This window comes from Xyrauchen texanus, chromosome 41, assembly GCF_025860055.1.
Source record: "Xyrauchen texanus isolate HMW12.3.18 chromosome 41, RBS_HiC_50CHRs, whole genome shotgun sequence".
NCBI lineage: Eukaryota > Metazoa > Chordata > Actinopteri > Cypriniformes > Catostomidae > Xyrauchen > Xyrauchen texanus.
In genome coordinates this window covers 4,909,123-4,926,634 of record NC_068316.1, presented here as the reverse complement: position 1 = coordinate 4,926,634, position 17,512 = coordinate 4,909,123, and the positions used below count along the sequence as shown (strand labels likewise).

The window sequence follows — 17,512 nt, the reverse complement described above, 5'->3', positions numbered from 1 at the left end:
TGTAGACAAAAATATAATTGTGCCAACATATGAATTAATTTAATTACAAAACTAAGATTTACAAAAAAAAAAAAATGTAAAAGTTTTTCAAATGGATGACTTGGACCGAATAATTAAGAAAAGCTCAGTGCCCAGCATATAGATGGGAACTCCTTCAATACGGTTTAAAAAGCGTCCCAAGATGATTCCTCAAGAAGTTGGTACAAGTCTGCAAATTCTAGACAAAGGGGAACAACTTTGAAGATGCTAAAATATAACACAGTTTCCATAGTTGTGATGACTTTACGATTATTCTAAAATGTGGAAAATAAATAAAGAATGACTAAGTGACCTTAAACTTTTGAATGGTAGTTTATGTATTTACAGTACTGTGTAAAAGTTTTAGGCACATAAGATGTTTCACAAAAACATTTGTCTTAAGATGGTTATTTATATCTTCAGCTTTAGTGTGTCAACTGGATATATAAATGTTAGACACCCAAACATTAGTTTTGCAAATAGAATCGAATAGAAGAACAGGGAGCCCTGCAACAGATGTCATGTTCCCCATAGATTCCCCTTTGTATGACATTAAGTGATAAATACAAACTATTTATGGCATTATTTTTGAAGACTATGCAACATTTTTCACAAGTGCCTAAAACTTTTGCACAGTACTGTATATATCAGAGCATACTCATGTACAGTTTATACATGACAAAACAGATTAATATTGTTGATTTACTGAAATGTGATTTCCCAAACAAAATTCTCCTGTTTTTTCTTTATTCTATTCTATTCAGTTCCTTACTGCACTACAGAAATACTTCAGTGAGAGAGGGATGGATATTGATCGTACGGTGCCGGAGTTCCCAAATGTTCCCCTGAAGACTATACAGACCAGGAGAGACGCTCAGGAAAAATTAAGAAACTCAGAACAACAAGCTCGCTTTGACACCTAATCTGTATATTTCAAGGTTGACATTTTTTGTTTAGCTTTTGTTTTGCAAAACTGAAGCATTTTCACTAGTCTTGGATCCATGATGAAGATATTCTTATATCTAGTGCAAAATATAAAACATGTATGTTCTGTGTATGGTACATTTGTCTGTATCTTACGCAATGTATTGTATAAAACCATAATGTTTATTATCAGTGGAAAAACTCTTTTCAGCTCAAGATCTCCTTGGGATCAGAAACATTCACAGAAATCTTTTGTACACTTCCACAATAGTTCACACATGCTACAAGTCCCAACTTCATCTTAAAGAAATCTTTTAACTTTGAAAAAAAGAGGATGAGTCACTTCCATTAAGAACAACCTACTCAACAAAACTTTGAAGACTTCGGTGTCGTCATGTATAAATGAGAGACCATCACAGCTGTAAAGAGTCTATTCACCCACTCAGCTTGTTATGAACTCAATGTCTTGAGCGGTCTGTCAAACAGCACTAATAAAACAGCATATAATATGTGGTCTTCTAGTTTATATAAATACACACATTCATGCTCCACTTGCAAAGCCTTCTCCATCAAGGTCCCTAAAAGTATCACAAAGCAGACATGCTCAAAATTGCTCCTGTACTCTGAATCCTGAAGGCTGTTTACGTGTATGCAAAGACTTTTGAAAAGTAAAAGCAAAAGTAGTATGAAAAGTCTGGATTTTATTTGACAAAATACAAAAATAGCTTTTCATTTTCAGCCGTTTCTAATATATTTCTCTATGTTGGTTAACAAAGAGCTAAATGTAGAATCAACAAACAATGACATGTTGAATACTGATCCTCTGTTTAAATAAGATTGATCATCTACAACGAAACAGTATTAGGAATGTTTAACTCCGAAAATATATTTCTAGCATCAGATTGGGAGAGTTTTTAAAATATGGTTAAAATTGTACCATTTTCTGCTTTACAAAATCACAACAATTTTGCACATACAAGACTGGACACTGTTTACCGTGGGTCAATTATCCAAATATTGCCGTCAAAGAATTGTACGCTGAAAAAAATATTTGATTCAAAGGAATGCGCTGTTAAGGCTCTGGGTTACTGATCAGAAGGTCAGGGGTTCAAGCCCCAACACCACCAAGACACCACTGTTGGGCCCTTGAACCTATCTGCTCCAGGGGCGCCGTATCATGGCTGCGCTCTGACCCCAGCTTAGCTTAGCTGGGATATGTGAAAAATAATAATTTCACCATGTATATGCAGAAATGTATGTATAATGTGTGACAATTGATCAATTAAATTTAATTAAATATTCCGGGTTTAATGCAAGTTAAGATCATTCGACAGCATTTGTGTAATAATGTTGATTACCACATAAAATAATATCGACTTATCCCTCCTATTCTTTCAAAAAAGCAAAAATCTGAGTTACAGTGACACTTACAATGGAAGTGAAAGAAAAGAAAAAAGTCGAAATTCCTTTTTTATTTTTGGATAATCAAATTTTATTCCAAAAAATTCAGGCGATTGAGCTTGCTTGTATTGAACCCAAAATATTCCTTTAAGAGGTGACAACCTGCACTTTATTCAGATTTGCAAATTTCATAACAAAGATAAAAATAGTATAAATCGACAAGATGTTGTTTTTTTTATTTCGACCAAATCTTTTTGGCATGTTTGTGAAGTTACTGATTATTATCTGTACTGTATTTTGCTTAGTTCAATCTAAACCTCTTTTTTCAGAAGCTCACTTCAAATATATTTGTTCATCCAATTTGAAAACAAAAAACAATTGCTTTAATAAGTGCACTGTAAAAAAAATCCTGCAAATAAAAATAATTAGGTAAAAAATACAGTAAAAATGTAAACAACTTTACAGAACAACCTGTACATTTTACAGATTAAGACTGTTGTAATTTACATGACCACAATGGCACTGTAGAAACAAATCTGTAAAATTCACAATAAAAGAAAAAAAAAATCATAAACCTGAAACTGTAAAAATCTGCTTTATAAGGTATTTGTTAATCACCATAAAAATAACAGAAGAGCAGATGATGATATGAAGTTCATCAATAGTGGCCCTTCCAGGAGCAATGACCAATAAACATGTGGAGACACACAAACACTAAACGTGTGAAATGTAAATTATGCCGTAAAAATTAACTTAATAAACTACATTACATATAACACAGAAAACCCCAATGTATGAAACTGATTTTAAAAATAAGAAGAAAACACAACAATTTCCATAAAATATAATTAAATCTGATGGGAATTCTGGGAATGCCCAATTATTGTTTTTTACTGTAATTTAAACAACAATTTACTGAAAAAATTACATGTACTCTCTTGTTAAACAATGTAAATGTTTCCCAGTAGTTATACAGGAAAATCATACTTTTTACATCTAACATTTTCACATTTTTACAACATTTTATTGGAAAAACTATTTTATTGTCTTTTAAAATGTACTGTATTTTTTACAATTAATACTCTTTAATCACTTTTTACAGTCTTTTACCGTTAAAATTACAGACTTTTTTTTTTTTTACAGTGTGTTGCTGTATTTTGTCTGGCAGGCCAAGACAGAGGGAATGGCCATTTCGTTTAAAACTACAAAGTAAGTCTTGATTTAGTGTCTATAGATATTTTTTTACTAAAATTCACTTTTTAGAGGTGGCCCAATAGAATCAGTATATATAAAACCTGGAATCAGCACTAGAAAATCCTGCAGTAAAATGTCCTTTACTTGCACAGTGGTAAAACTACAGCCAAAGATATACTTTACACAAGAACGCAAACACAGAGGTGAAGTGCCGACTCATTGTAAATACTAAACGTGTATAGTTGCGTTACTATGGCAGTAACGTAATACATGTAACGGGATTATGAATTTAAAATACAAAATATAAGTAACTGTATTCCACTACAGTTACAATTTAAATCATTGTAATTAGAATACAGTTACATTCAAAGGTTATTTGATTACTGAAGAGATTACTTTGCCTTTTATTGTCATTTGTTTAATTTCATATTTAGTCCTTTCAGATGGAAAACATTTATACATATAACTGATGTGATTCAAAGTGCATTTGAACAGCGGTGAAACACTTTCTAATGATGTGTTACATTCATACGAGCAGACAGAGAAGTACGTTTGAAGTAAGTTTGGAGCAGAAGAAATAGAAATAAACCTTGTGTAAATTGTCAGCGTTACGCTAAGCTAAAATGCTATTTATAGCCATTTTACATGCACATGCTACCAGACACGATCATATTTATTATATCAAGAAAATTCACATTGGATCATAATTTCTTTTTTTCTAGTAATATCTTTGATATTAGGGTATTCTTGATAATAATTGTTGTATTGTTTTCCGATAAAAATACCTAAAAACCCTTAAAACAAGATCAATTAGATTAATCTTGATTTAGAAACAACACAGCATAATATATTTATGTTTTTCAGAGAATGTATTTTTAATGTGTATTTTGTCTTACTGTACTGGCAGAGTTTTTATAGTCAAAACAAGTGAAAAAAAATCTACCAGTGCTGAAAAAGTAATCCAAAGTATTTAGAATAAGTTACTGACCTTGAGTAATCTAACTAAATACGTTACAAATTACATTTTACAGCATGTATTCTGTAATCTGTAGTGGAATACATTTCAAAATTAACCCTCCCAACCTTAGTATTAAAGGGCCGGTAATTACCTTCAAATGTCATGAAGGTAATGATATGTTATCATTCAGGTAGCTAGCTATAAACATGTCAACAGTTTAACTTACTCTTTAACTCAACCGTGACACTGCTTGACCTGAAAAAAAAAAAAAAAAATGGCAGTTGAAAAACAGTTTACACTAATGCCCTGTATAGCACCCCTTGTGGCAAAGCTGAGGATGTGACAAGTACTTGCATAACGTTATGAATTGTTATGACACATTTCGGAACGCAACAATGTGTACAATTTTGTAGAGTATGTTTTGTGCATAAAAAAATTAAACGGTAGCTGTGCTGCAGACACACTTAGTGGCACCATGCTTAAAGACTTCCTTAATGCTTTAACACAAAACATACTTTCGTGAGAGCACTAATCAGCATGAGCTACAGTAAACATTATTTCCTGATAAATAACACATTCAGAAATGTCTCAAGTCTACAAGACATTGAATATTTCTTAGAAGGTCATAAAAAGTCTTTCAAAGCAGTCATGGACATGAAGGAAAACATTGTGTCCTTCATTTCCTGGACAGACCTTCACCGCATGAATAGCTGCTCATCTTTATGAAGAAAAGGGAGAGGGGGAAAAAAATGGGGGGCTGTTGCTGCCCATCATATTTGTACTTTGATTCCTGAATGCTTTGTGCAAGATTTCACTTCACTTCACTTCACTTTAACCTTTTCAGGGCATACGGGTAGTATTTGAGGAAGATCCGTCGTACAATGTCATATGTGTCCCCTAGTGGCTTGGATGGATATTTTCTCTGGTTGTACACAAACCCTTTCTCGACTTGAAACACAACTTGGTTGAAGACGTCCTGTTTGAAGGGTCTTCCTCTGTCCAGACATTCCACTAGCGTATTAACAAACAAACCCCAACGCTGTAAATAATAGTCTTCCACAAGACCGCCCCACTCTTTGCTGGCGTAGTCCAGGATGTTGCCGTCGGGCCCCCAAAGTGTGACCTGATTTCGAGCGTTCATATCATACAGCAGCGCCTCGTGTTCGTCCATAGCCTGAGACTGTGCCTGCTCAAGCCACACCCCCAACAGGAAGTGCTCATTGCTGGATAGGAGACGGTCCAATTCAGGTAATAGATCATAGACAAGAACACCACCAGCGGTCAGGAGCTCGGGAAGCTTTTGGGCCTGTTAATTGGATAAGATAATTACAAGATTGGATTGTTTCTAATGAAGATGCTGTAGTGTTTCCAGTTAAACAGTAAATTTTATTGTTTAAATACAATTTTCAAACATTTTCTGAAAACGTGGCACTTGGCCGAGCAAATCCCGTTGCCATAATGTGGTTAGAAAGGTGTTCTGAGTAGTTTTAGTGCTATGCGGTTGGTTGAGCATAAGAGTCAGGTTACGAAAGTAAAAATCCCATTAATTTATTCCATTGGGGAATTGTTTATTATTGATAACTTAAAAACAAGTCCTTCAAAACAGACCTACCGTGAGCTCAGAAGAATTAAATTACCCATGATTCAGTAGGGATGGATCCTCCAATCAGGGCAACCAAAGTGCAAAGCAAGACCGCCCATTTTTATGACCCACTGTGAATGACGCAGTTTGGTTTTTAATTCAATTACATTGAACATTATATTGGATTGTAGTTCATTCCATCATAAAAGAAGTCGTGTCTGATTTTCAAATACTTTTTTGCTTCAAAATCAAAAGTTTGTGCTGTCTGTGATTCACCTTGGAGCTGGTTTGCATGGTTCACTGCATTGAACAGGATTTGTTCAAATCCCTAACTCTAGGGATGAGCAATAATACTAGTGATGCTTGCGTTTGTAATCCCATAATCTAGCAGAACTGTTTAGTTTGATTCTCTACATATCTTCGAGTTTACCTGGAATGCGTCTCTTATTTCCTTGTAGAATTCTGTCGTAAGAAGCTGAAGGGCTTGTCTCGTCACATCCACAAGATCATATCGGAAGGTTTCCATAGTGACTAGTCTTGGCGCGGCCTCAAAAAGCAGCTTCCATGCATTGTAGAAGTCAGCTGGTTCATACCAAATGTCCGTTTGCATATGCAGCGACGGCCGATGTACCAGAGGACTCCGGTTGTGGTTCTTATATTGTGGAAGAGTGCAGTTGTACACGCTATGAAACAGAAGTCGCCACGCCAACACCAGGTTCTCGTCCAGGCTACCGTAGCGACGCAAGGCATACAGCGACACCCACTTGAAAAGGTTGACGGGTTCTTTTTGCCAGGCCAGCTCACTCATGAGCTCATAAACTACCGGGTTTTGTTCGATGCCCTCAGGAGTCAAACCCAACCCGACCAGGGTGGAATTGGGGAATCGGAGGGCGTCAAAAGGGCCAGAGTTAATACGATCCACAGTTCCAAACAGACCACTATTCCCCCCAAAATTTTGCAGCATGCACCAAATAAAAGGCTGGCCGTAGAAGGAGTTAGTGGAAGAGTAAACAGGCATGGATTCAGCGAAGAGATCCAGGACAATCATTCGCCCCAGGGGGACACCGTGTAACAAAGCCTTGACCTGGTCCGGTCTCCAGAATAAAGGGTCACTGATGAAGAGCCAACCCTGCATCAGCCAGATTGCTTCAGAATCCACTGCCGAGAGAGAGAGAGAGACGGTGAATCAAAAGGAAAACCATTCGTGTCAGCGCTCAGCAGCAGGGGGGCACTACTTCACAGACATGCAAAATTACAGTCTGGGGTCAACGCAGTTTTCTTGCGTCGTCAAATTTTTTGAATAGTTAAAATATCATTTTTGGTAGTTATCAGCAGTGATGGGTTACTTACTTAAAATAGTAATCTACTACAAATGACTAATTATTTCTCTAAAAATGTTACCAGATTACTCAATTGAAAAAGTAATCATATTGCCAATTACTTTAATTTTAAGTTACTTTCTAAAGCACTTTTCCATTTTAAACGAATTCAAAACAAAATCTACATTTCTTTCTTGTTAATTGTTACACACAAGTCACCTTACATTTCTCCTTCACAATATTGACTCAAGGCCATAATTAATGTTTTCTACATAAATAATATATGGAGTGGTGGTGGCGTAGTGGGCTAAAGCACATAACTGTTAACTGTTAATCAGAAGGTTGCTGGTTCGATCCACACAGCCACCACTATTGTGTCCTTGAGCAAGACACTTAACTCCAGGTTGCTCCGGGAGGATTGTCCCTGTAATAAGTGCACTGTAAGATGCTTTGGATAAAAGCATCTGCCAAATACATAAATGTAAATAATATGTTAGAAATAAGCATAACCCTATAATGTACTTAAAAGTAATTAAATTAATTGAAAGTCAGTAATTGTAATCTGATTACAAGAATTAAAAATGTAATGCTTAACTACCCCTTTTTTTATTCTAAAAAAGTAATCAGATTACAGTAACAAATTACTATGTAATTGGATTACACCCAAACACTAGTTATCACCATAACGATGTACATGTGAACGGTCACTACATAACCTCCCACAAACAAACATGCTGCATCCCAGTCTTTAGGTATTACTCCTAATTTTGAAAACTTAATCGTTAAGTATCTTTATGCAAGTGAGCTGGCTTTGATGTAACAATCAAAAGTTATTTAAATATATAATGCGTAAAATTCTTAGTACTCAATTCACAGATATGCTTTGCAAATAAAAGCATTTTTTTGGACAGAAGGGACTGATAAAGCAGCTGGAGTAACAAAAATGAGAATGGAGAATCAGATAATGCGAGCCACGCTGCATTGGGTACTTGCAAGTTAGTCCACTTGGCGACAATCTTTGGAACTCCCCCGGGCAGCTGTTGTATTTTATATGGATACAAGCGCCATTAAATTACAGCTCCTATCTACTTGAATGGGGAATAAATCTCCAAAATGGTTGGTCAAGATTATGATCAAAGAACGTGATTCAAATCAGCAGTAAAGTCTGACAACATTGGTATCATAAATTGTGCTTTTTAAGCTCATATCAAGCCAAATAAAATGCTCTTTTACCTATAAGGCGGGACTTCCTTTTCTACATTCACCATATTAGGTGTTCCAATTTCTCCCATTCATTTTAATACAGGTGCTCCATCTTGAGCTAAATAGTCTTGGTCTACCTTTATACCATCTAGTTTTGTGGTTTGAGGAGTTGTTTTTGGTTCTGGACCAGCAGGTTTAAGGGGCCTGTACAAACAAATGTGGCTTAGGCCAATTTTTCTGAGCCAAAACCTACTTTTCTTGCCGATTTCTTACAGAATGGTTACAGATTGGGCAATAGCACCAACATGGTAGCAAACAGCACGTTAGAAAAGCGGTTACCTGAAGTCATAGTACTGAAAACAGCACGACTAATAGACGCCAAGTATGTGGGGTCAGAGGAGGCAGGGATCATCTCATTGAAAGTGTCTGTGTTGTAAATGTGGTCTGTTCCAAACTCCTTGATGACCTGGGACAGGAAGAGTGCTCCGATTCGCTGGAAGAGCGGGTCTCGTGGGTCCAGCACATAAGCGCAGGAGTATGTGCAGTTAAAATGGCTCCAAGGGCTCAGCTTAGTCACGTTTGCTTTGGGAAACAACCTAAAAGACATTGTTGTATTTAAATTATACATGTCTTCCATCACAGTGTTCAAATAACCATCAAATCATTCTTTAGAAATGGAGAAAAGACAAATTACCTGGTAATACCTTCAGGTACAATTCCCGAGAAAGCGGGCAATACAGGTATCATCCCAAAAGCTCTCATTCTGTCCAAGATTTTAAACTGGAGTAATAAAGGTACATCTCTTTTAGGGTTAATATGCAAAGAGATCCAAGAAAATAATACGGAGTGTATTCATCCTAATCTCCAGAGCAATATTGTGGTTTCTTTTCACCACAACCTTGTCTCCACCTTTAATTAGGTTGTGTAGTGTTATACTTAATGTAGGCATATATAGGTAGACATGGATTTAAAAAAAATCTATATATAAAAATTACTGAACATAAATAAAAGGTTCAAGTAAAAACCTGCAAATAGAGCTGTTTAACATGCCAAGACTGGGGAAGTGGTCCACCCCACTGAAAGAGGTTTCCCATACGGTTCCAAGCTAGAAAACCTGGACCTGTGAAGAAGCGATCGATCTCAGTCTGGTTAAGACCAAGACACAAATACACCTGCATTAAAAAGAGAAAAAGAGCATGTCAAACACAAAATACTGGGAAAATACTCATTCAAAAGCCTAGAAACGTACATACCTGTTATACATTTCACTACTAGCAGGTAGTTGGCAATAAATCCTTTTCAAGTTGGCCCCCCAGCAGTTTGACATGCTATGACCTCATATTATTTGTGAGACTCGATTAAATATGTGTACTTTCAAAATGTGTCACACTGCAGGGACATTTGAAGGACAATAAATCATTTTTATGGCCATAAATCATTTTGTTTATATTAATTATATTTTCTGCACTTTTTTTTTTGTTTTTTTTACAAAATTACAGCTTGATTGAAAATGATGCTGTGGAGCGGAGGGGGGCGGGGCCCGGTCGGAATATCACGCGCCCGGTCCCCAATCGGCCTGATGAGGTGCGCGAGGGATAAAGGCGGCCGGTGACGATGGTTCGAGAAACAGAGAAATACGGGCATGTCCGTCGTGTGTGTGTGTTTATGTTTGTGCTTTTGGTTTTGAGTTTAATTAAATTATCATTTATATTTACAAGCCGGTTCTCGCCTCCTCCATGCCCATCCTTTAACTGTGTTACAGATGCCCAGTAAAAATACTCTGCGTTTTCTTCAAAAATCACTTGCATCTCATGCTCTTCACAGACATGTTTTGCCAACTTGGATAACAAGTACACTACATTTTTGTTTCCTTTTTCTCCCAATTTGGCATGCCCAATTCCCAATGTGCTTTTAAGTCCCCATGGTGGCGTAGTGATTTGCCTCAATCCGGGTGGCGAAGGACGAATCCCAGCTGCCTTCGCATCTAAGACCGTCAACCAGTGCATCTTATGTGGCTTGTTGAGAGTGTTGCCACGGCGACATAGCGAGTGTGGAGGCTTCACGCCATCCACCACGGCATCCACCCTCAACTCACTCACGAGGCCCACCGAGAATGAACCACATTATAGTGACCATGAGGAGGTTACTCCATGTGACTCTAATCTCCCTAGCAACCGGGCCAATTTGGTTGCTTAGGAGACCTGGCTGGAGTCACTCAACACGCCCTGGATTTGAACTAGTGAACTCCAGGGGAGGTAGTCAGCGTCTTTACCACTGTGCAACCCAGGCCTCCTAAGGCTAAAGCAATAAAATATGTACATTTACATAAACAAACAAAAACAAACAAACCCTAAGTTGAAGAAACACATATAAATGTTAGTGTGTAACTTTTTTGGTCAAAATACTTTCTCCTATCCCAGATTAATATGCAGGGACAACTGTAAATAAGCCATTTGAATTTGAATTTTCACAAAAACTGTAAACTATAACTATTCCTTTCGGTGGCACCAATTGGCGCAAAATTACACACTTCAGCTTTAACCTCAAATCTTGATGATATGTTTAAATGACCTTTCCCCTATTAAAATACACCATATTTATAACACTACTGCCTCTTCTTGAATGATATCCCTTAAATTCTTACCTCTTGCCATAGCGCCTCCTGCCCAGTGAATGCCAGAGGCAGGTTTATGCCATTCAGTGCCATCCAATCGATTTCTCTTTGCCATCTCTGCCAGTCCCACCATACAGTGGTGTAACTCTGAGTGCACACATTCTGATAGTACCTGAACCTTGGGGCACACAAACACTAAATTCAATATGCAAATACTGCAAACAGTTTGCACCATTTGCCACAGATTTGCCATCATAGGGTTAGGGCTACTTTTTAATGGTTACCAATTATTTAACATATTTTCCAATCAATAAATTCTGATTTTCAGAAATATAAAACATGACCTCATTCATAGAGTCACGGTCATATTGTGTGTGTGGAATTCGCAGGCTGGCACACTTTATGAGAGATGCATAGCACAGATTTGCTCACGCAGAGCTAACAGGACACACAACAGGTCGGTAGGACCTACTACACAAGTGTCGGCAGTCCTCTGAATGAACAATGGTGAAGAGAAGCATCAACAAAGCGGCGTTTTTTGATGTGCCAGTGAATGAAACACAACACAGTAGGGGATGCCCTGATTGGACCTGTGCGAGAATAATTGACCACAAACACAACTTTAGAGAATCATGAGTTGCATAAAATTCGAAAAACATACAAATAACAAAATAAATAAATAATACAAAGTATATATATATCTCTCAAAAGAAATTCTTGTTATGCTTAAATACAAAAACAAAACTGTTCCGTCTTTCGTGCTCTAAATGATTGTTATAGTTTCTGAAATATGGATAGTCTTACTTTTAATTAAAGTAATTAATCTTTCATTGAGAGAAGAGAAGATTGAGTAGATTTTAGACCTTTTGTAAAAAGTAGAGGTAGATAGTTGCTTTTTAGAAATATCGGCTATCGACAAAAATCTATGACGATAGGTTTTTATATTCCTCCATGCTTCTCTGATAATTAAGTTTTTTTACACCGATTATTTATTGAAATACACACACACACACACACACACACACACACACACACACACACACACACACACACACACACACACACACACACACACACACACACACACATATATTTTTTTTGTTATTAACATTTTTATTAAACAAACACAACATAAAATACAGAATCAGTTATATCAATTAAACCCCCCACACACACACACACACACACACACCCGACACAAACACGCATTACAGTGGTCTCTTACAATTATAACAAAAACAAATTAGAAAAATTTAAATATATACTTATATATACTTAAAAAAACAAGAATGCACATACACATCAAGCTAAACATTTTAAATCCCAAATCCCTCTCCACTGCCCCTCCCCAAGGATAAATATCCACCCCACTTCCTATTAAACAAATCCCACTTTCCCAACCTTCTGTGAATTGCCTCCTCGAATGCCGCAACCTCACCCATCTCCCCGCAAAACTCCTGAAACGAGGTTGCCCCAGCCATCTTCCTACCCTGAGAATTATTCGCCTGGCCAACATAACTCCAGCCAGGACCCAACCTCTCACGTGACTATCCCCAAAATGAATGACCTACCCATCACCCAAAATGGGGCAAAATACAAATTGAGTGTCCAACACATCACACATGAATTTTCAACCCAAATTCCTGTATTTAAACACATTCCCCAAAAAACATGGGTTGTGTCCCCGTCTTCGGTTTGGCATTGCCAGCAGGTGGGTGTGTCTTTAAAACCAAGTTTATGCAATCTAGAGGTAGTCCAATACAAGCGATTCAAAATCTTAAATTGCATCAGACGCACCCTTGAATCTCTAGATGTAGACTTGTCCAATATCAAGTTTAATCTCTCTCCCATATCCTCTTGAGAGAAGTTGAAGCTCCATCCCCAGACAGAGCAGTACACTGATCCATACATTTCCAAAATCATAAAAAAAGAATCCCATTCTCCCATATCAAACGCCTTTTCGGTATCAAGAGATGGCAGCGATGGGAGATTGATAATTCACTACTAATGTTACTAATGCCTAATGTTATCGGCCTCGAATAAACCCCACCTGATCTATATGTAGAAGATAGCTTTACTTAATCGATTAGCCAAAATGTGTTTTTTGTTTTTTTACATCTAACTTCATCAGGGAAATTGGATGGTAACTTTTACACTCGCTTGGATCTTTGACCTTTTTAAGAATCAGACTGATCCGGGCTTGTGTCATGGTTGGAGGAAGCTTTCCATTCTTTAATGATTCTGTATAAACTTCTAGCAGAAGTGGAGCCAGTTCTGTAGCACAAGATCTAAAAAATTCAGAGGCAAAACCATCTGGCCCTGGAGACTTGCCTGTAGGCAGGTCCTTAATAACCTTATCAAGCTCCTCCAAGGTTATCTCAGAATCAAGACAATTGGTCCCACAAAGTTTCTAATATCATCATGGGTAGACAAAGACGTGGAACTATAGAGATCAAAGTTAAAAGCATTATTCAGATCAATGGCCGAGGTAAAAATTTCCCCACCAGCAATTTCACTGAGGGAATGGTAGAAAAAGAATCTCTCTGCTTTATACATCTAGCCAAAAAATGTCCTTGCCCTGAATAACCAAAACTCAACGCAACAAAATAGTATTATATCTACATTTCAATCGGGTCAATTCTCTGAGGCCATCAGATGACATTTGGCGCTTCAGCTCTGCCTCAGCACTTTTAATATTTCCTTCCATCTCCAAAAGCTCTCGTGCTTTGGATTTTTTTGATGAATGATCCCTAAGAACCACCTTAATTGCCTCCCAAGCCACGCCCACAGAGGATACTGAGGACCAGTTGGTCTCCATTTAAACATTGATTTCAGTCTATAACATGTTGGAAATCAGGATTTTGCAAAAGGGACACATTAAGGCGCCAACTACTGAATATGATTTCATTTTTTCCATATGTGACAACAACTCACCAGGGTGTGATCTGAGACTAAGATATTTCCAATTGAGCAATCAACAACAGATGAAATGAGGGATTTGTATATATATATATATATATATATATATATATATATATATAAAAAATCTATTCTAGAATAAATCTTATGGACTGAAGAAAAACATTTTATAGTCCCTACCAGATGGGTTCAAAAGTCTACAAAGATCTGTAAAACCAAGATTTTTTCACATCCTGTGAAGCATCAATGTTGCTCTAGTGGGCTTACACACTTTTACTTCACGATGATCAAGGACTGAATCCATCAAAAAAAATGTAAGTCTCCTCCCAATATTATATCATGTGGGGTGCCAGCGGCTTGCCACATCCTTCAAGATCTATAAAAAAGCCCTGATCATCAGCATTTGGTGCGTAAATATTAGCCAAATATCTGGCTAAAATAACCTTTGCCCCTGAATTTCAGCTAAAGCAATAATTACTCTCCCTAATTTATCTTTAAACTGTTTGAGACATTTGAATTGTAGATGTTTACTTATCAGTGTAATGACACCCCTGCTTTTACTCGAGCCAGCACTAAAGAAAACATGTCCACCCCATATCTTCCAAAAATGTTCAGCTTCCTGCGGAGAAAGATGCGTTTCTTGAAGAAACACTATATCATATTTCTTATGTTTAAGAAAAGTAATAACCTTCCTTCTTTTTCACCCCATTCACATTCCACGTGGAGAGAGATAACCCACTCATATTAACATTTTGATATAGTAGAAAAAAATCAATTGTGTGTCAAAAACAAGATTATACAGACCACATTCCCCATTAGTGAAACAATCAAACCCCAAACAAAACAAACCGAAAAAAACGACATCAACGCCACGCACGACAGCGCCAACCGGCGTCAATCCCTCTAAACTCAAAAGGTACATGAACGCCCACGAGCCAACGCGACAACTTTGCCATCGGATTGCTCAATTTTGCCTCACAAATTTGTGAGGCAAAATTTAATGTTCAATGAGCCAGCTGTTATGAGTGCAACAAATGACGTAATCATTCCAATATCCCGTAAAAATACTCCACAAAACAAACTCCAGCCAGCAGGAGGCATAAGCACGAAGAACGAACAGATTCTTCCACAGCTGTTCCGAACAGCCGCTAGGCGGAACCAACACAAAAAGAAACAAAACAGGCATCCTGGTTCCCCGGATGGTCAAGTCAATTCACTCGAAGGCCGCATAAAAGTATATACTTTTATAGTATATACTATACCACAAAAAAAATATACACCATGCCTTACTCAGTCCGTCAACTTTATAAAAGACATCCTTTGTGTGAGCATGTAGATATTTGCGGTCATCAGAAGATGTCATCATCTTTCCTTTGCTCCTCGCCTGGCACAGCACGAGATCTTTATCGGATGATTGGATTGATCTGGGCCTTTCTCCCTCAGCAGATCTCAGAGTCTCTGTGAGCTCGCTCGATTTCCAACTTGTGGCCTGTCATGTCAAGCAGACTCTGGAAAAGCTTGTCTAGGAATTTCACTATATCTCTGCCCTCCTCATGCTCAGGAACTCTCAAGAACATGTTCCAAATCAACTTTGGTCATGGGCATATTAGCGGATAATTCCCTCTCCGATGACTCCAGATTATCGATTCATTTCTCTACATCTGCCACTCTTGTATCTAACTCAGATAATTTTATTTCCATCGCCGTAATCGATTGACGGATTACAACAAGATCATCTAAGTCAGCAAGAATCTTCGTCAGCATCACCGACATGCTGGACAGTTGACGCTGGATCTCCTCTCCCACATTGCGTTTTATTAAATTGAAGAGAAGGCATGCAAAGAAACATTTGACTATATGGAAATGCCCCTCCTCAGCACATCCTATCTCCAACTACTTACAGTTGAAGTCAGAAGTTTACATACACCTTAGCCAAATAAATGCAAGTCCTGAAATCATGTCTTAGGTTAGTTAGGATGACTACTTTCTTTTAAGAATGTGAAATGTCAGAATAATAGTTGAGAGAATTATATATTTCAGATATGCACCTAAATTTCTTTTTTTATTATTGGGATTTTGGTGGAAAAATAAACTAAATTTGGGATTTTATTTATTTTGGACTCTGGCCTCTATGTCTGTGCTGACTACGAAAATGTTTTGACATATGAATAGATTTTAAAAACTATTGGCCGATTGATAGGCCTTTTACACCACCTTTGTTATCAGTATTGGCAAAATCCACTATCTGTCGACCTCTAGTAAAAAGCCCCCTAGTTTCAGGGGGGATGAAGGACCCCCACAAAAAGAATAGATTTGTTATGAAGAATGCTCAGAATAGGCTCACACTGATCACAATGTTTTTATAATACTTTAGATGTTATGAAATGACAAATGTGATTGCTATCAACAGAAAATGGTGCACTATTTTCTGAAATAGTTATTTTGAAAAAGCATCTTGCTGACTCAGAACTGTTTGCATAAGTTGACAAATTCTGCCCTATTAATAGTGTCCTTATATACATCACAAAAAAAATAAAATAATAAATTACATTCAATCATATATATAAACAAATAAAGTACTGAAAATATGCAATGTCAAAAAGGAACTGCAATGTTATGTTATTAATGTGAATATGTACAAATGACGTGACATAATTTACCCATGCTTTGATGTCACCTACCTGTGCGGTGTGTTGATTCGCAAGACGCCGGTGAGAGGGGGCAGAGGTCGGGGGAGGTTTAACTGATCTCCGGACCAGGACACATGACAGTTGCAGAAGTATTTCAGATAGTTGTATATACCGGTGGCCACTGCCACCCCCGTGTTGCCCACTGCCAAGATCTTATTATTTTTTGCGGATTGCAGCTCGCACACATCTAAACTGTCATTTGACAAAGTCCTGTTGACTGACACGATAAAATCCCGAGATCTGTTTCCCAGCAGTCGTTTGAGCAGATCCACCACAGCTCTGGACTGAGTTTTATCGCTGGCTTTCGCTCTCAGATGTGCCAGAGTGTGAAAGTCACTGCAGACAATCTGCAACATTGTAACAAGTAAAAGAGCGAAGAACGCGCTTCGGATACAATGTATCATTTTGAGTCCTGTGACGTCAGAAGCATCGGCGCTACAGATGTAGGGTTTCAAAACTCGAAACTTTTCTACTGTTGATTGTCTTCGCGTGAGCAGGAAGCAACTTGTGGCAAAGAAGAAGCAGACGACCAATCACGAGACTCTCTGGAGAGCTTTAACCAATAAGAATGTCACATTTAAAGAAAAGGGGGAAACAGTTGTATTCATCACATCACATGATCCGTTTTATATCTTTGTATGATCCCTGTAATGAAATAAAACAGATGCAACCTAATCTTTGTCATAATTG

The 17,512-nt window shown here is 37.5% G+C and overlaps 1 protein-coding gene across 1 annotated transcript; it reads right to left on the bottom strand.

The window, feature by feature from the left end:
- Positions 1-848: 848 nt before the first annotated feature.
- Positions 849-17,306, bottom strand: naglu (N-acetylglucosaminidase, alpha). The gene is made up of 7 exons (XM_052113785.1): positions 16,814-17,306; positions 11,244-11,391; positions 9,625-9,771; positions 9,294-9,379; positions 8,939-9,195; positions 6,508-7,235; positions 849-5,801 (listed from the first exon to the last, which is right to left on the bottom strand). The coding sequence occupies exons 1-7, from the start codon at positions 17,224-17,226 to the stop codon at positions 5,322-5,324; spliced, it is 2,259 nt and encodes a 752-aa protein (XP_051969745.1). The 5' UTR covers positions 17,227-17,306; the 3' UTR covers positions 849-5,321.
- Between the last annotated feature and the right edge of the window lie 206 nt (positions 17,307-17,512).